This window comes from Glycine soja, chromosome 10, assembly GCF_004193775.1.
Source record: "Glycine soja cultivar W05 chromosome 10, ASM419377v2, whole genome shotgun sequence".
Lineage (NCBI taxonomy): Eukaryota > Viridiplantae > Streptophyta > Magnoliopsida > Fabales > Fabaceae > Glycine > Glycine soja.
Genome location: NC_041011.1, coordinates 44,445,928 through 44,465,363, shown reverse-complemented (window position 1 = coordinate 44,465,363; position 19,436 = coordinate 44,445,928). Strand labels below are relative to the sequence as shown.

At 31.0% G+C, this 19,436-nt stretch overlaps 2 protein-coding genes across 2 annotated transcripts; one reads left to right on the top strand and one right to left on the bottom strand.

Moving 5' to 3' along the window:
* Window positions 1-2,301: 2,301 nt before the first annotated feature.
* LOC114372222 (malate dehydrogenase [NADP], chloroplastic-like) lies at window positions 2,302-8,464 on the top strand. Its single transcript, XM_028329686.1, has 14 exons — window positions 2,302-2,769; window positions 2,860-2,950; window positions 4,116-4,202; window positions 4,947-5,031; window positions 5,573-5,754; window positions 5,843-5,913; window positions 5,995-6,085; window positions 6,183-6,257; window positions 6,357-6,458; window positions 6,556-6,678; window positions 7,091-7,159; window positions 7,244-7,312; window positions 7,926-7,979; window positions 8,087-8,464. Exons 1-14 carry the CDS (start codon window positions 2,612-2,614, stop codon window positions 8,138-8,140), a joined length of 1,311 nt encoding a protein of 436 aa, XP_028185487.1. The 5' UTR covers window positions 2,302-2,611; the 3' UTR covers window positions 8,141-8,464.
* Window positions 8,465-11,789: 3,325 nt separating this feature from the next.
* On the bottom strand, window positions 11,790-15,305 carry LOC114371011 (NAC domain-containing protein 53). Its single transcript, XM_028328412.1, has 6 exons — window positions 15,008-15,305; window positions 14,633-14,910; window positions 14,206-14,529; window positions 12,934-13,449; window positions 12,762-12,849; window positions 11,790-12,595 (listed from the first exon to the last, which is right to left on the bottom strand). The coding sequence occupies exons 1-6, from the start codon at window positions 15,156-15,158 to the stop codon at window positions 12,192-12,194; spliced, it is 1,761 nt and encodes a 586-aa protein (XP_028184213.1). The 5' UTR covers window positions 15,159-15,305; the 3' UTR covers window positions 11,790-12,191.
* Between the last annotated feature and the right edge of the window lie 4,131 nt (window positions 15,306-19,436).

The window sequence follows — 19,436 nt, the reverse complement described above, 5'->3', positions numbered from 1 at the left end:
TTATTTTGTATAAAATGAAAATATACATGTTATCTTAAAAATAGTATTTATAATAAATCGTTTATAGAAAATTATAAATTAATGAAAAAATATTTCTTATCATATTTTTACATATTTAAATAAGCAGGTACAATACACGGATATTAAAATCTAGTTGATTTGAAATGTAGCGTGTTTTTTTCCGTGAATGTTTGAAACGTAGCGTTGCTGTGCTTAATTAAAAGATTTGATAAATTTGGAAATTCTCAATTAGTAATTTTTCATTTTAAGTAATATTAGAATCTTAGGAACAAGTGCGTGACTCTGTGTATTAAGAATTCAGGATAGGAAGGGGCAACACTGGATTCAAAGAATTTATATATTAGATAATCAATTAATATTATTGATTATATTATTTTTTTACTGGATTATTGATTATATTATATTTTATATGATAAAATATGTTTTTAATACGTAATAATATAGTTAGGTTTGGTTTTAATTTTATAGTTTTAGTTAATCCTCATAAATTTTATTTTTTATATCACTATAATATATATATCCCATGTTATATTACACTTCATGATGATTGTTAACATAATATAACTAGATGTATATCACAACACTAATAAAAGGTAATAAAAAACATTTAATTTTTTTAAAAAATATAAATATTAAAAATAAAAAAAAATAAGGATACGATACATTTTGGGCTTACTAATATACGTAAGGGCCCAAATCACATGTGTTGGAAGGTGGTGTAGTGGTGGAAAAACTGGATAATTTGGGGTGGATTGGTCCACATTAAAAAAATGGGTCGTTTGTTTAGTAGATTGACGAATTAACTTATTAAAAATAAAAAAATATTGACATATTTATTAAAAATTGATAAAAAAAAATCAAAATTTTCTAAATATCAATCTTTACTACTTATCTATTAGAAATTATGAATGAAATTAAATTAAATTAAATTAAATAACTTTTCTATAATGCACTTATCCTTATTATTATCAAAATAAGAAATTTGCATTTAGTCGCATTAATCGTATCTGTTTCTAACTAGTCAAATGCAAAATATAATGACAATTTCTTCATTCATATTCAAATAAAAAAAAATCTTAAACCAACTTCCAATGAGCCAATTAAAAATATCTCACCTTGCTCCTCCATTGAAGAGCTGGGTTTACAAATTCTTAATTTAATTACCTGATTTCTTAAAACGTTGACCTTATCCCTCATGACAATCAAAGGTCATATCTATTCAAATAGAAAACAAAGAAATTTGCCATCCACTTTAAATTTGGTGTCACAGTTGGTATTGCCACACAATATTATCCTTTTAATAAACTGTATTGCTATTTGTTACCTAATAATTTAACATTACAATAATTAGCTTATAAATATTTTAAAGTTTTAGATATTTGTCTCAAAATAAATCCTCTTATTTTATTATTTATTTTTTCATAATCACTAAATCTTGTTATATTAAACAAAATATAGAAACTCGTGTATAAAGAGAAGAGGAAGTTAGTTCCTGTTCTCTCTTAAGTGTTTTGATAATAAGGGCCATTCATAAGTCCGTTGTATTTTCATAATATTATATTTTCTCCTTGTTGTTACTATGCTAAATATTTATTTATTTTTATTAAAATACATTTTTTATGATATATATATATATATATATATATATATATATATTTCATATTTTTAGTCAATAATATATCAAATTGTTTGCTGAATTAATATACCTATATGACTATATCCCCCTCTCCACGCATACATGATATTTTAGTAGACAAAAGTGTAGTGACATAAAACATTCTTGTCCTATCCGACCATGCTTAGCAATATCCGGTTTTTTTACCCGTTCACCAGTCTATCTTTATCTAGACATCGTAATGATATATTTTATTATGAAAAAGTAATAAGTGATTATAAATTAACATCAACAGTAGCAGTTAAAATAACTAATATTGATTTTTTTAATCATTAAATAAAAAAATAACTTTTACCACTCTTACTCATCTAAAAAGTTATAATCTAGGTAATCTTTTCGAATTCCTATAATTTTTATTTTTTAATTACACAGCAGATCATAATGCTACTGTTCCAATCCCTAATAATTGCACAAAGGGCATATATCCTTCACGTGACATTATGCATACGGGTACCACCAAAATTCGGTACTTAAATATACTATATTTAATTCACATACACAATATGCACCTAGTATAAGAGACCTTATCTAATACTAAAACTTAGATTATCACATTTAATTAATCTATTACATAAAGTATTTGTACACAACATGTATCCAATCCAATAATTTCCCAAGTAAGGAGATGAAGAATTGACGATAGGCCAAAGTTGACGACATGTGTCATGTCCATGGCCTTATACTATGTTCAAATGATCCTCTTGTTCCCTTGCCCTCCATTTTTACCTTCAACAATTTTCTGGTTATCTCCCTTACACTTTGCAACCTCTGATTGAACCAAACGTTATCTTTCTTCATCATCGTCTCATACACACATACATACCCTTTAGAAAGTTCTTCATACTCTTCCAGAAGCAGAAAAAAGTGCCTTTTTTTTTTTACTTCTTTACTTGAAGCTTTCTGTGTTGTGCTGCCATGGCCGTGACACAGTTCAACCCCACTTGCTCAAAAACTCATCTTCACTCATCTCAGCTCCCTTTTCTATCGAGGACTCTTCCTAGACATCGCCACTGCACTATTGCGCCACTTCATAGAACTCAACAAGCTAGGATTTGTTGTTCTGTTGCCCCAAAGTTAGTAACTTTATTGTTTTCAGAATGCATGTTCGGTTTTCAGCTTATTGGGTCTGATTGAATTTCCATCCCTTTTGTTTTGCTTCTCAGTGAAGTGCAGGTGCCAGCTGTGAAAACCTCGGATCCCAAGAGTAAGCCTGAGTGCTATGGTGTCTTCTGCCTTACCTATGATTTGAGGGCTGTGAGTATCCTTTTCCCTCTCTTGTGTATTTCATCCATGACTTTCTGTTGTTTTAGCTTGTCTTGAGACTTGAATTCAAATTGTGGGTTTTGTTTTGTCCATGATTCTGTGAGTGAGTGAGTGAGTTCCCCACTATTGATTGATTCCTGGGGTTTTCTGAGAGGTTTGTTGGGTATTTGTAGCAGAAATTTGTTTGATGTGGCAGTACTGATGTTAGTAAAAAATTGCATGTTGATGCACAATTTTCTTTGCAGTATGTAATTAGGCTATATACATAGTGTATCTTTGCCTTTAACTGCACTTGTCATGATTCCTTACCTTTTGTTAAGTTTGGTGTAGGTGTATACCTTCTGTTTAAACATCAGTAGATAGCCAAAAAGTATCAGTAATAGTAATATTATTAGTTGTCTTCCATGCCAAAATTGTGTTTGACAGTTGGTCTTCAATCTTCATATGTAATTTGAGATCACTAATGCTGGGGGAATCTATAAGGAACTTGTAATGATTATCTTTTATTGGTTGTTGTCTGAACCATTTAGGGACACAAATCGGAAACAATTTGGAGTTTTACCCATCAAACTGACCACCATGCAATAGCAATTCATACAGCTACCTCTGTCCTATTAGTTCCTCTAGATACAAAGGGTCTCCATCTCAGAACTATAGCATTTGTTTCATTTGGTGTTCTTTTTTTTTTAAAAAAAAAAATTCAACACTTTTCTACTTAATGAAACCATAAAGTATATATCAATTAGTCTGAGTTAATGTCTTTGATAGCATGATGTGATTTGACTGGAATAGCAATACTTCCATGCTGTAGCGATAGTGGCATTTATGATAATTGCAGGGCTATTCTTGATATTTTTAATTTGCTGTGCAGTGTGCATTATCTTTTAATTCTGTAAATCTTTTTCTCTTTCCAATTTTCCATTTTTATACTCAATATAATTTCAATAAAAAAAGATACACAACATGAACAATTAATTGAATTTGAGGGCATTAAAGTAATCATGTATTGATGTTATTTCTTATGAGATATTTGAAAGAGGGGAGAGGATAAACATGTGTGCATGTGAATTTAGTGGCTCTTAGATGTTATCAGACAGTTAAATTTGTCAGTCTATGCTATTTGCCTCATTGAAATATTTGGCCAATGTTTTTGCAGGAAGAAGAGACAAGATCCTGGAAGAAATTAATTAACATTGCAGTCTCAGGTGCTGCTGGAATGATTGCAAATCATCTACTTTTCAAGGTGAATGCATTTTGGATTTAAATAAGAATTGTGTCAGTGAAGCACATTAGAAATTCAACTTATCTATCTCTTAATTTATCTATTTCCAATTACTTTTTATTATATCAGTACCCTCAGATTGAAATTTTGGTTTTTAACCGAGTAGAATGGGATCTTGTGATTCATTTACCAGACTTCCCCTGGTGGACTAAGGCTTTGTTGTTGTTGTTGTTGTACCAGCACTCTCAGATTAGGATTTTTGTAGTCATTGAAAGGGAAATAGTTGCATATCTTAAAATTTCTTATCTGTTTGAAGTTGCTGATTATGTTGTTGTGTAGCCTTTTCACAACTGATTTTTTTTCCTTTGTATTTGAGAAATTTATTGTGATAACCACATACATGGATCAACACTACTGTGTATTGTTGACCATACATGTGCATCACTTTTAGTTAGAATTTACTTATATGTTACTCTTCATACCGTCATCTCTTCTCTAAATCACTTGAACCTTACTACTATATACAAAACTTGAGCTTATAATTTGAAGATTTATTGGAACTTGGAATCACCACATTCTTGTATCTTTGTTGTTACATGAAATAGAAATTGAATTTAGCATGAAAGCTGAATTGAATGTATGGTGAGTGATCAAGAAGATAATTTTATTTTGCATGTGCTTTGAGATTTATTTTATGAGACCTAAATCTTTAATGATCATGCAATTTCTTTTCACTCTAAAACCTGAGTTGATTTATTGTGCCAGCTTGCATCTGGTGAAGTTTTTGGCCCAGATCAACCTATTGCTCTCAAATTATTGGGATCAGAAAGGTCAATCCAAGCTCTTGAAGGTAAGCTTCCTGCATTTGGTAAATTTTGGTATCTGTTTTTGATTGAAAGTGGGAATAATTCGTATTCTTCCATGTATGATAAGAAAAGATGACCCAGCCTCCTCCATTTGTATAGATACATGTTATTGCTTGAAAGAATGAGGCAGCTTTGGTTACAAGAGACTTTGCAACCATGATCTGTCACTTTATTTTTTGTCTTAACTGCACCTTTGATGAACCAACAAAATTTTCTTCCTCAAATCTTCCAGGCTACCATCAAACTTCTAATTCTTACTCTACTGTCCCCCAATGATTCTTCCCATCTAAACAAACCTAATGCCTTAACAGAATCTGCTACGGAGCGAGAGAGATGGGAATTCAATCAACAATAGAAATTTGAGTATAACTTTACATGAATATGATTTGTTGGGTCAGAGTAGGTTATGTATTTTTCTTATTGTGCTTTTAACTAAAACAAGATATACCTTTAATGTTGAGTAATGTAGGTATAAATAACACGTACTGATGTTTGTTGTTCTAAATGTTATAATTGAACATGCAGGTGTTGCAATGGAATTGGAGGACTCTTTGTTTCCTTTGTTGAGGGAGGTTAGTATTGGTATCGATCCTTATGAAGTGTTCCAAGATGCAGAATGGGCTTTGCTAATAGGTGCAAAACCTCGAGGACCTGGAATGGAACGAGCAGACTTGTTAGACATAAATGGGCAGATTTATGCAGCGCAGGTAAAACGATAATCAGATTTAAATCATATTTATTGCTTTCCGCTAAAGTGTAGTTAATTATACTGACATTATACCTTTTGTACAACAGGGAAGAGCATTAAATGCCGTTGCATCCCGCAATGTCAAAGTTATAGTAGTGGGAAACCCTTGCAATACAAAGTAAGCTTGGCTTTTTATGGGTAAACTTGAAATTGCACGTTGTGCCTGTTTATGCTAATGTTCATGTGTATTTAAATGCAGTGCATTAATTTGCTTGAAGAATGCTCCTAACATTCCTGCCAAAAATTTTCATGCTTTAACTCGTTTAGATGAGAACAGAGCAAAATGTCAGGTAACGAAGTTTATAAACTTAACTTTTTAAAATTGTTCTACAATAGGGAAAAAAAATAACAACTATCTTCTCTGCATTGTCTCAATTAAATGCGCAGCTAGCCCTCAAGGCAGGTGTGTTCTATGATAAAGTGTCAAATGTGACGATATGGGGCAACCACTCAACTACTCAGGTCATTGAAGGATCATTACCAGAATAATGTGCATGAACTGAATTTCTTTAACTCTCTTTTATGATATTAATCTGGTGTTACCTGTTATCTTGTTAATAGGTCCCCGACTTCTTAAATGCTAGAATTGATGGTTTGCCAGTCAAAGAGGTGGTTAAGGATCAGAAGTGGTTGGAGGAAGAGTTCACTGAAAAGGTTCAAAAGGTAAAATTTGTAGTTAGCGTCCATAGCTAAATACATGATGTAAAAGATATGTAGTTTCCTTGTGCTAAAAGCTGACAAGTAATTGTTTGATTGGCAGAGAGGTGGTGCACTTATTCAAAAATGGGGAAGATCATCAGCTGCATCAACTTCTGTGTCAATTGTTGATGCCATAAGATCTTTAGTAACTCCTACTCCCGAGGGTGATTGGTTTTCTTCTGGTGTAAGTTGATATTAGTTGAGTAACCTCATGTATTTGTTAAAAAATTAGATGAGTTTTTCAGCAAGACTACACCTTGTTTTACAACAAATCGATTTAACTGAACTAACAGACACAAAATGGGGAAAAAGTTGTCTTCCGTATCATATAAGAAACAAAAATTTAAAAAACACAAGTCACACAGTCAATACAATTTCCGCTCCTTTTCATGCATACTAAAACAATATTGGAGTTGTAGTCAAATTGAAATTTTCTCTTATATATCTGGACATTTCAAAGCTCAATTGAAGGTCCATTAAAAAAAATTCTTGCAAATTTAAGCATGGCCACCCTTCATTTATACATTTCATGTCTTTTTATTCTCTTATTTGTTGAGTTATTATTTCAATCACAAAGTTGGCAATTGCAATACCAGGTATATAGCGATGGAAATCCTTATGGAATAGCTGAAGGTATTGTTTTCAGTATGCCATGCCGATCAAAGGTAAGTTTGTTTACTGTGTTCTTCATTCTTTTTAATTTCTATAACTGCTATTGTCCTATGTGTGACGAAAGTTTTATCCATTAGGGTGATGGCGATTATGAACTTGTCAAGGATGTCATATTTGATGACTACCTCCAGCAGCGAATAGCTAAGGTATGAAACTTCATACATTTTATGCCACAACTTCAAATTTGGCAAATACTTAAAAAGTTAGTTTTACTATTATAAATGTAGTTTAACTTTTATTCATGTATGCCTAACCCATAGTTACTAGACTTTAAAAAAAAGTGCTAAAAAATGCAGTGAGCATGGATTGAACACACAACCTTAGATCTTCCGTCTGTCTGACGCTCTTCCAACTGAATTATCCCCACTTAATTTTTATTTTACAAAAGCCGGAACCAAACCCGGGTCTATACCGAGATAGAGTATTATTCTACCACTAGACCACTGGTGCTATTTATACCTTGTGAGATGAGAGTTTTAATTAATTGGAAGCTAATTAGGTGGTCATGTTTAGGAGTAAACTTAATTATTTGGGCCGAATCCAGTTTTAAAATGGTTAAAAAAAATTCTAACAGGGTGTTTACATTGAACACTACATATCATCTATGCAATATATTTGAAGCTATTTTTCATTGTCACTTAATCTTATTATTTGATACAAAATACAATTCATGGTTAAAAAATTAACTTGATGATTCGTGATTTGAATTTCGATTTGATAACCTTTGAGGCTTTGATGATTCATCATCATATTTTGCAGACGGAAGCTGAGTTGTTGGCCGAGAAGAGATGTGTGGCTCACCTAACAGGCGAGGTAAACATCATTCATTATGGGTTTTTTTTTTTTGACAAAAATGTTAATTGTTTGATATATTCATGATGTTAACTGTATCATCTGAAACATATATACTCTGGTGTCAGGGAATTGCTGTTTGTGATCTACCTGGTGATACCATGCTCCCTGGAGAAATGTAACAAGCCTAAATCTCCTGAATACCAAAGCAGATATTGAAATAGGTCCTGCCAACTTGTGTCTTAAAGGTACTAGTTAGGGAATCAATAAATAAAATGTTTTTATTCAGAATCACGGTAGGGTACGTTGGTAAATGTTGTATTTTTTCCTAAAAACTTCTCACTTTTGATTCCTTAACTAGTGTCTTAAGGTACTGTTAGCATTCTATTATTGAAATAAGATCACACAAATTTATGTAGAATAATGGCTGTTAATGGATATGAATGCGAAAATAAAAAAAATAGAAATAATAAAAGTATGAAATCAGTCATTTGATTTTGAAATCACTAAGCTCTTTAATAATGTGATTAAGAATTTTCAATGGTATTAAAAAAATCATTAAATTTGTTATACTACTACTTGTAGTAGTGCGGTGACTTAGTAAATGCTCTTTGTCCTTGCTTTATAGAAATATTTATAGCATAAATTTTTAACATAACGAAAAAGAAATTTGAATTTTCAAATTTCATAATCATAATGGTGAAACAATAATTAAAATATTAGTTAATAATATTTAAATATAGGTTATATTTGTTAATAAGTTGCTTAAAAAAGTTGAAAAAAAATAGTTATTTAAAAACTTAAATTTGTTAACTTATTCAACTAAAAATATTGATGAAATTAGTCGTTGAATAGATGATAAATTGATGATCAGGAAATTAAGTAAAAATGACATTTATATCAATATTATGCATTTTTATTGGTTGGCGAAAATATATTTGCATGATTATATATTAATTTTTTTTATTAATTTTAAACTCTTATTATTTTTTTCAAAAGATTAAATATTTTATTAAATAAAAAATAGTGTAATAGTTAAAATACAACATAAAGATTTTGCTTGTATACGGACTAATATGAGTAGTTTTTAAATGTAGGGACTGAAACATAAAGATTAGACAGGCATAAGAACCAAAACGTAAAAATAGGACAAGTACAAGGACTAAAACGTAAAGTATAAACATGTAAATGTCCTGTTAGAACACTTATAATGGTGTGAAATTGTATTCAACGACAGCAACTAAAATATAAAGACTTTGCTTGTGTAGAAACTGAAAGGAATAATTCCTAAACATAAGGACTGAAATATAAATATTGTACAAATATAAATACCAAATGAGTAATTTATACATATGAACATTTCCAACACAAATTTATACGTATGGTTATTCTCCTTACAACTTAATTTTTTGATAATAGCATAAAGTTAATAAATTAAGGAAAGTATAGGTTGTGTTCCAGCTTCCACTTCCAAGCTTCACCTGACAAAAAAAAGGGAGGTCAAAGCATGGAACAAACACGACATAGTAAGCAAAATAGGCAAAAAAACAATGGATGTTGTTGAACTTCTGCATGAGCAAAATGGGAGGAAGAAATTTAGGAGCATATGCACAGCACAAATTCGTTGATAAGAAAATATTCTGTATTCATTAATAATTATAAAAGTATTGTTTCTATTTTTATGATTTTAATATAACTTCTTAAAAATAAAATAATATATTATAATGATTAATGAGAAAATAGAAACACTGAATGTTTTCTCAAATTATTATGTTGTTTTATTTGAACTTTGTATATTTTTCCAACAGGGACTAAAATCTTATAATTTGGATTTTGTTTCTATCTACAGTTCAATACAATTGATCAATTTTAAAAAATGTTAAAGGGAGTTTTTTTTTTCTTTTCAAGATAAAGAAAAATTTAGGTGTGTTGAATTTTGTGACTTATCAAGATCATGACAGATTTTAAGGGGTTCAATGAGTGTTAATAAATTTACTTATATATTATCTACCAACAAGATTTCATATTGGTAAAAGAGATTGAACTCACCTGAGTTGGATTCTTGATAATGGATCAATTTTTGTTGACAATAATAAAGAAAGTTGAAAATTAGAACTAAGAAGAATTAAATAATTAGGTAAAAAATTTAAAATAAAAATAAAATAAAATAACAAAATACAATGGCTACAAAAATAAAATTAGAGTAAAAAATGAGTCCTGCTTATTAAAATGTCGTTTATTGTTTTCTCTTAAGTGATAACTATTATCAGCATTTTGTTTAAATTTATTCATTGCTAAGGTTTTTTCTCTTAAAACCCTCAACTTTTTTTATTAAATGTACGCAAAACAGAAATTACGTTTTTACACCAAAATATTTTTTATTATTATTTCCTATTTCAAAAATTGAAGCCAAATATTTTTTATTGCTCACATAATTCAACTCCCTCCTTTTATATAATATTTTCTATTTTCTAAATTAAAAATTTCCAATTTTTTAAATTTAATTTTATAAAATTAAGTTGTGTTGAATTCAACGTAAAAATAACCATAAAAAAAACTGACATGTGGAATTTCTGTAAAAGATAGTAATTAAAAACTTTAATTTAAGTCAAAAACATTACCTTTACTACTTTATAAGGACTTATTATCATGATGCCCCGAACCGGCGCCGATATGTAATATTTATAGGAAAATAATATAATATAATATAAAATAGTTAATTTTTAAAAAAAATCAACTTATACATTATCTTATAATTTTCCCATGTAAGTCGAGCCAAATATAATTCTAATAAAAACTGATAAAAAAATAATCATTTTAATAAACAAAATCCCTATAGACTTTAGACTTTTGCTTTTAAATTTTAATATTATAATAAAGTTTTCATCACTTTTTCCCTACATAAAATTTCTAAATCTATTGTTTCAAAAGAATCTAAATATTTCCCGCACACAATTCCTATAAGTTGGACAAAAACAAAAGCTTTTCCCCACTAAAAGCCCACTAATTAAACATTATATTTCACCTAAAATAATATAAAATCAAAAATCAAAATTTCTCCGTTTTGAAAGCATTTCACTTGCAGCAAAATCCTTCAAAATTTTCAACCTACGAATCTTGCGGTCATGCCCATCTTTTAAAAAATTTCCTATGATTAACTATATGAATTTAAGACTTTTATGCAACTAATCAAACCCAAGTAATTCTAAAATAAAATAGAATAAAGCTTCCATCATCATGGATTCATTCACGGTCAAATACTTTACATCACTTAATGAATTTCAACAGCTTCTCCCGCTCCTAAACAAATTTTTTCGTGTAAATTTTTATTACATTTACGAGATTTATATTTTGTGCTCTCACTGTTGCATCAGAGCAAATTTACATTCCAAAAAAAAATTCTCGAAATGTAATAGAAAATGCAGGATGCAATAATGGAGATGCAGGATGCAATAGCCTAACATTATTATTCACAAATTTTGATAAAGCCCCACTTATTTAATGCCCATAAAATAAAGATAGACTTTGTTCCGAAATGGGGTCAAGTTCAAGGTTTAATCCACTAATATACACATTGGCCCAACAAACCCAAATACTAAATAACACTTAATGATTTGGGTTGAGTTGTGTCTATTGGAACAATGTGTTTCATTTGTAAAATTAGACATGTTACATTTTAACATAACAATGGTGTTCCAGTGTTATTTAAAAAAGGAGGGGCAAAAAAAAGATGATGTTTCAAATTTATACCCCTCATCATCAACGTGAAATACCCCCCCCCCCCCCAATCCACTAATGTCTAACAAGAAAAGATATAAACACAATTAACTGTTAACGAGAGAAGCCACTCCAACTAAGACTATACATTCAAGACAAAAACCCGATGATTTGTTCTTACCAAGTGAATCAAATTACATATGGAACCTAATAAGTAATAAATAATGGACAGCCTCTATCAGTCAGAACCTTGCATCTAGTATTACTATTGAAAGTATGAGCTAATAATATATATTACGAATCTTATCGAAGACAGTATTACTATTACTCTATCTGTAGGCACTCTAAAAATGTTGTATAAGTTACGATGAAGAATGTATAGATCAGTTTGACCAAGGTACCATATAAAAAATCTACAAAGTCACGGGATCCTAGTCATTCAATGAGTACCACCAAACACTAAATTATACTTAACTGACTGCTGCTTATTCTCTAGTAGCCGCCAACCACAGGTAGTCATTTACCAGTATACATGATGCTTCCGATCTTGCAACTCAGTGAAAGAATAAGAACTGAGAAACCAGTCAGGAAAATCCAGCCATGTGACAGCACAAATGCAGTCTTGCCAGAAACAGGCATCAAAGCAGCCGAATTAACATCGGATTGCGAAAACCCAGTGGATATGACAGTGCTAAACCCTCCATTTTTGCCCATAGTCCAATCCATTGCATTGTCTCTAAAAGTAATGTCTGTTATGCTGATCATACCTGTAGTAGTTATATGAGCTGGATGGGAAGATTGAGCCACAGGATGAAGTCCAAGAGCAATCTCCTTAGCAGGAAACTCCATAGCATGTGCAGGCGCAGCAGGTATGCTGGCTAACCATCCATATGCCTGCTTAACAAGTGGATTTGTACTTCCTGCCAAATAAAGAAAAAATTCCCCCACATTGGTTAAAAATAATTGAGAACAATATAAAAGTCAGAACGAATAGCATACTAGTTTACAAGCTACATTGCACACAGCAGTACACACATCAAAAGAATACCTTGAGAAACAAGGATGTAAAGTGAACAGCAGTCTTACCTGATGCAAGCATTGCCTCCTGTGTATTCTGCACTGAAGAACCCTCATTACTAACCACAGCTCTATCAGCGGTTTCTCCCTCCACATTCTGTCAATGACCCAAAATGTTCAATATACAGCTATAATACAAATCTACAAGGCAAATAACACTAAATTTAGAGTCCAACATAACCTGCTGGGTGAAAGGTGATCCTTGGTTGGGAATAAAGTTTTCACTCTCTTGAATCTGAGGAGAATCAAAAGATATATACTTGTAAATATCATCATCAGCGAGTGCAGCATACTCATCTAGCATGGCATTTGCAGAAAGATCAGCCTCGGTAGGATTATCCCCATTCCCAATTGCAATATCATTGTATTCCAAAAATCCATCATCATCCATCGGAAGATTCTCGTTGGCATCCCAGTAAAGATCCAGATTCATATTATTCGATGAAAGATCAAAATTGCCAATATTGCTCAGCTCACCACTGTCTCCATCTTCCCCTGAATTTGTACCCACGCCATGTTGCCCAGTCATATCAAGAGGCCAGACATTTTCAGGACAAGAAATTTCAAAAGTGTCTGCCAATGGCTCCTGATCCTTGATGAATACTTTGGAATACTCAGCATGGCTACTACACTCCCCGTAATGAAAGTTCAATGATGGCAAAGTATCACTGTCAATTATACCACTCCAATCAAGTTCCTGCATATTGAAGACGTATTATAGTTAGAGAATGCCAGGCCATTCAGAGAAAACAACCCACAGGGCTAATTAAAAAAAAAAGCAACAGCAGACATGTTGGATGTTTGAAGAAGAAATCATAAATAAATAAATAAAAGTAGGAGACATATATCAAGAGGCCAGTCATTTTCAGGACAAGAAATATCTAGCGTTGTTTATTTATCTATGTATTTGTCAACATTGACAAAACCAGTGCCAGGACTACATATCTCATGAATGATGACAAATACATAAATAAATCTGCATGCACAAAATGCTCGCTCAACAGTCAAGTCAGTAATTCACACTCAACACTTCCCTAATATGTTTTCAACATCTTCCGAGGAAAGGAAAAACTGTACTGAAATGCATCTATTACATACCAACTTAGAAAAAGTAGAAATTGCGAGGAAGATCTCTCCCAAAACACCACTACGTAAACGACAACATAAACAACACTAGAGCTAATAGCAATCCACAATACTGAAATATAAAACACCTGCACACGACAAGGTAAAAACATAACGAAGCATAAAAACAATAGCATAAACATCCATACGTGCAACTATTTGAAAGAGGAAAAATAAAAGAAACTCAAGAACTCGCCCAACCTGCACACCGAAACGTTAAGTTAATCCGTTCGTTTAAAAAACAAAAAAGGAAGATTCCAAGCCCAAAATAGACTATTTACTGATACGCTATCATTTGGGAATACAATACAAAAGAATGAATACACACCATGTCAAGGTCGTCGGTTGAAACATAGGCCCCATCAACAATAGCCTGCAAGGGAGGAGGAGGAGGAGCCACCAGATAATTATTATCAGCAGTCGCCGCCAGCAAAGGAGGATGAGCCACCACATTATCAGCAACCGCCGACAAGGGAGGAGGAGGAGCCACCGCATTATAAGGAACGAGCAAGGGAGCCACCTCCTTCTGCTCATCCTCTTCATCCTCGTCCTCAACATCCCACTCCTTCTCATCCAAGGGAGCACCATACTTTGCCCCATTCTTCGGCCCAGAACCACTCTTCTCGAAAATCCTACACACAACAAACACATCCTTCTCCCCCCAAACAAAGTGTCAGTAATCAGTATCAACATTCAACATAACACCAAATCAAGCACAAATAAAGAAAGAGATAGATAGAAATAGAAAGAAGTACCAGCACTGTGCCGGAACGTGCCAATTCATCGTCGAGCATCTTATACTCGTGCATGACCCAGTTGGTGCGACGGCCCTGTGGGGCACGGCCGCTGTGGTAAACAAGCGTCTTCTTCATTCCAACGGTGCGGTCGCCGTGGGTGACGGGACGGTCTTTCCCGGTGGTCTTCCAGTAGCCCCTCTCGGTGGCGCGGTTGGTCCTGGAGCCGTTTCCGTACTTGCGATCCAGCGCGCTGAAGAAGTACCACTCCAAGTCCTTCGTCTTCAGCTTCGACAGAGCTGAAACACCGAAACAAATTAAACAAGCACTTTGAAAATTCTCTTCAAAACCCTATCTATGGTAAAGAATCAAATTGAGAGTTGTGTGTGGGCTAACAGGGAAGGTCCCAGGGCTCGAGCTTGTAGACGTCAACGACGGCGATGTGGTCGTAGCGGGAGAGGTTTCCGGTCATCTTGCGCTTGAGGTAGAACACCACCAGCTCTTCGTCGGTGGGGTGGAATCGGAACCCTGGACCCATGCGTGCCATCGATTCGATTCAAGAGAGATGAATTGGGGGTTAGGGTTTTTTGTGTTTTTGAAATGATGTGGAGAAGGAAGGAAGAGAGAATTGGGAATGGGAGAGTGTGGAAGAAGGTTCTAGGTGGTTGGAATGTGCCAAGAAAGAACTGTGGTGTGGGATTCTATAGCCAGCACGTGCTGAGCGCGTGAGGAGGCTGGCGTGGTGGAATGTGCACTACATCGTGCTCACCTGTAAAGGAAAATTTTTAGACTAGTTTTTTCACTACAGTGATCTAGGAAATATTTAGTGTTTTTTCTATTTAATTATTTTTATTATTAAAAATGTATCTGTCCAAAAATATTATTTCATTAATTATTAGTATTTTCACCTAATTAATTATAATGAATACATTTTTTCTAATTTAGAAATTATTTTTAAAGTTTAGATTATAATATAAAACTATTTTTAACTATTGAGTATTGATATTTTTTCATAAAAGTTATACAAAAATAATTTAGAGACAAAAAGAAGAATTGACTGACTAGAATATAAATTTATTTTACAGAAGACTAGAATATACAGTTAAGAATATAAAATATCCATATAATTAAAATAATAATATTTTTTTACTTGTAAAAGAAAAATGTGTAAAATGATTATCTAAGAAAGAAGATATCAATATAATAACATTTTTATTGATATTTTAAGTTTATAAAAATATTAAATTGTAATTAAGATTTATATATTTTTTTATTTTTTATTTTGTAATATAGTGAATATAAAATAATATGACAATAAAAAAAATTTAAAATGTTAATAATAAAATAAAATAAAATATTTTAAATAAAATTTAAAAAATATAATAAGCTGTTGATAAACGTAAAAATTATTAATAATGCATTATATTTTTTTCATCATGTCAATTTTTAATATTTTATCTATTGCATTATTAATATTAAATTTTCATGAAAAAATTTATTTATATTGATAATTATATTTTTAAATTAAAAATAAAATAAAATAAACTAAAATATCATACTGGCGGTTTGAAGCCCACTATTTTAAAATTCTAATTTTTAATTTTTTATTAATTAAAATGTAAATAATGATGGTTAAACGTCCTTAATAAATTTGTGTATTCAAATATCTAAATATTTTATCTCTTCTGTATTGGATGCACATTTCACACATCTTTGTAAATATTTAGATCTTAAAATCTCATTATAAGAGAGACAAGATGTATTGCTGATTGCTTAATCCTTTTTATAGTAATTACATGTATCTTTCACGATTTTTATTACGCATTCATAATTTTCTTATTCATTTTTGTGTGGGGGGAGATTAAGATTTCAAGAAAATTCATGTTTTTTATTACTTTAATTGATAATATTTTTTTATCATGTTAAGTGAGAATACATCATTAATTCTAAAATCTATCATAATTTAATAACTAAATCTAATTAGTTTTCTTAAGAATCTATGCTTCATGAGTAAAAAATGCGCGCGTTTCTTTATTTTGTGTTTGTCATTTTTGCGGGGGAAAAACAAAGTTAAAATGCATTTTTTTTTTACTTAACAGTGTATTCTCACTTATGTTTAAGCAATATTGTCAATTCAAGTAATACAAATCATGAATTTTCTTGAAACCTTAACTTTTTTTTATGAACAATATTAAGAAAATCATGATTTTGTTTGTAATGAAAATTGTGGGAGAAACTTGTAGCATCTAAGCAATGAGAAATACATATGGCTTCTCTTATAACAAGATTTTCATATCTAAATAATGTTAAATTTTGTATACACATACAAATTCAAATAATATAAATTACATTCTCGTTTACTCTTTTAATAAATAGCGACTCATTCAATGAACATTGTAAAATCCATACATTAAAATAATAGAATAAAAAAAATGCTTTTTTGACGCGTCAAAACACATTCTTAGGAAGAGTCAACAGATTTATTTGTTAAATTATGATAGATTTTAAACTTAATGATATATTCTCACTTAATATGTTAAAACAATCCCATCACTTCGATCAAGTAATAAAAATCATAAATTTTCTTGATATGTTCACTTTTTTTTTTGTCTAAAAGCACACAATTAAAAAAAATCATGAATACTTAACAAAAATCGTGAAAGATACCTATAATTCCTATAAAAAAAAATTAAGGAATAAGCAATACAAGATTAGGAACTCAATCCCTAAGTCTTGTGTATGAAAAACATATATTAAAAAATGTCAGTTTATTAAATGAATTTTAATATGTTAAAAGACTTTTCTTTAACTTTTGAATAAGAAATATCTTAAATTCATTCAAAATAGTTAGAAAAAACTAATATGAAACACTCACCGTTTGTAAAAATTTATGATTTTATTATTCTTAAAACTCATTTTTTTTTAAAAAAATTAGCATGGATTTTAGATTAAGTAATGTATTCTCACTTATTCTGTTAAAATAGTTTTACCAATTAAAGTAATAAAATCATTATTCTTTTCCTAATCTAAACTCATTTCTAAAAAAATTAATAAAATTATGAACTTGTAACTACATTCCTGGCAAAATATTTGTCAAACACAGCATATTAAAGAGGACAAATGAAGTTATTTCTCTTAAATTTTAACTTTTCAAATCATTATAAATTTTAGATTAAACAATATATTTAGAATAAGATTTAGTTTCTAAATGCATTTGCTCGTTTATAAATTACATTTTCATTTACTATAGATCTTATTAGAAAAAGTTCCATTATAAATTACATTCTGGTATATCAAACATTTACTCCATTGAAAAATACATGTAATTTATCACACTAAAATCATGAAAATTGTCACACTTCTGCATATGTGAAGCACACATTTTTAAAGAATTATTAGCCAGGACTTCTTTAATTCTTAACACGGTCAATTAGTTGACTAAAAAGAATTATTAGCCAAAATAGCTTCAAATGTCCAATTCAAGAATTCTTATGTGGATGTAGTATTTATCAACAGATTCGTTCTCAACAAATAGCTTCATTCAAGGATGCTTATAGGGATAGTATCATTTTCAACAGATTCTGGATTTTTTATTTTTATTTTGGCTCAGATGTCCATAATGTTACTAATTTCAAGCTTGGAGTTTGTCCAACAAAAATTAAAGTCAGGACTTCAAGTAGAAATTGGTTAATTAGGTGACAAAAAATATTGTTCTCAGCAAAATAGCTTCCAATGTCCAATTCAAGCATGCTTTAGGGGATATCATTATCAACATTTTGGAATTTCCACCACTAAAACTTTCAACCCATGTCTTCAAATTTCCTGCGCGTATGTAATTAATTATTACCTCTAAAAAATTTAACATAAATTAATTACCTCAAAAAGTCACGGAAGCCTTCTCTATTTTTCATCTCCTCCAAGTATGTAAAAATCTGATTGATTAGTTCCCTTTCTCCTACTTGAATGTTCTCTAGAACCTGAGGTATCACTATCTCTTTGAATCTTGTAAGAACATCTTCACAATAAATAACCTCCACTTGTATAAAAGCAACTAAAATTTTTTATGCAACCCTACCCCCGAGGGTATTAGATAGAAGAATCTAAGAGAATTGGAATATAGCTACTAAAGAAGACCTTAGGATTCTCATAAACCTCGTGATAGATTTCTGAACCCATGGGTCAAGGTTGGGTCCACTCTTCTTTGTAAATATTAAAATAGGTTTTTTTTTCTTTTGGGCCTTGTATTTTGGTCATTCTAGTAGTATAGGGTTTTAGTCTTGTATTTCAGGACATTTTGAGTAATCTTTGTACCAAAAACTTTTTTTGTATTTTTTGATGAGGTGAACTTAGCTATTATAGGGGTGTGTAGCTAAGCTCTAACGTCTCATCTCAAGGAGTTAAGTTTAGTTATTAGAGAGGTGTATGTAGTTAAGCTCTAACTTCTCTAAAAAAATTTTCAAGAAAGTTTTTCAAGAAAGCTTCTCAAGGAGATGAGTTTAGTTATTAGAGATGTGTAGTTAAGCTCTAATTTCTTAACGAAATTTCTCAAAGAAACTACCTAGGCTATAAATAGAAACATATGTAACGTAATTTTGATGAATGAAAGTCTTATGAGACTTACTTCAAAGTTGCACTTCTCTCCCTCTTTTATTCTTTCACTCTCCCCTTCTCTTTCCGCTACAATCCCATGATGAAAAATCATCATTGAAGGGCCTCATTGAAATCCAAAGATCCAACCTCCATAAAAACTTCACAAACAAGCAACGTCAATTTCAGGATTAAAAAGTACAATATTCCTTTTTAATAAATTTAACCAATTCACGAT

Coding starts and splice junctions, on each gene's coding strand:
- LOC114372222 (XM_028329686.1), top strand. CDS start 2,612: ATGGCCGTGACACAGTTCAACCCCACTTGCTCAAAAACTCATCTTCAC. Junction 5,755..5,842: donor GGCAGATTTATGCAGCGCAG/GTAAAACGATAA, acceptor TTTGTACAACAG/GGAAGAGCATTAAATGCCGT. Junction 7,980..8,086: donor TGGCTCACCTAACAGGCGAG/GTAAACATCATT, acceptor CTCTGGTGTCAG/GGAATTGCTGTTTGTGATCT.
- LOC114371011 (XM_028328412.1), bottom strand. CDS start 15,158: ATGGCACGCATGGGTCCAGGGTTCCGATTCCACCCCACCGACGAAGAG. Junction 14,911..15,007: donor CGAGCCCTGGGACCTTCCCT/GTTAGCCCACAC, acceptor TCGGTGTTTCAG/CTCTGTCGAAGCTGAAGACG. Junction 14,530..14,632: donor CACGTTCCGGCACAGTGCTG/GTACTTCTTTCT, acceptor TGGGGGGAGAAG/GATGTGTTTGTTGTGTGTAG.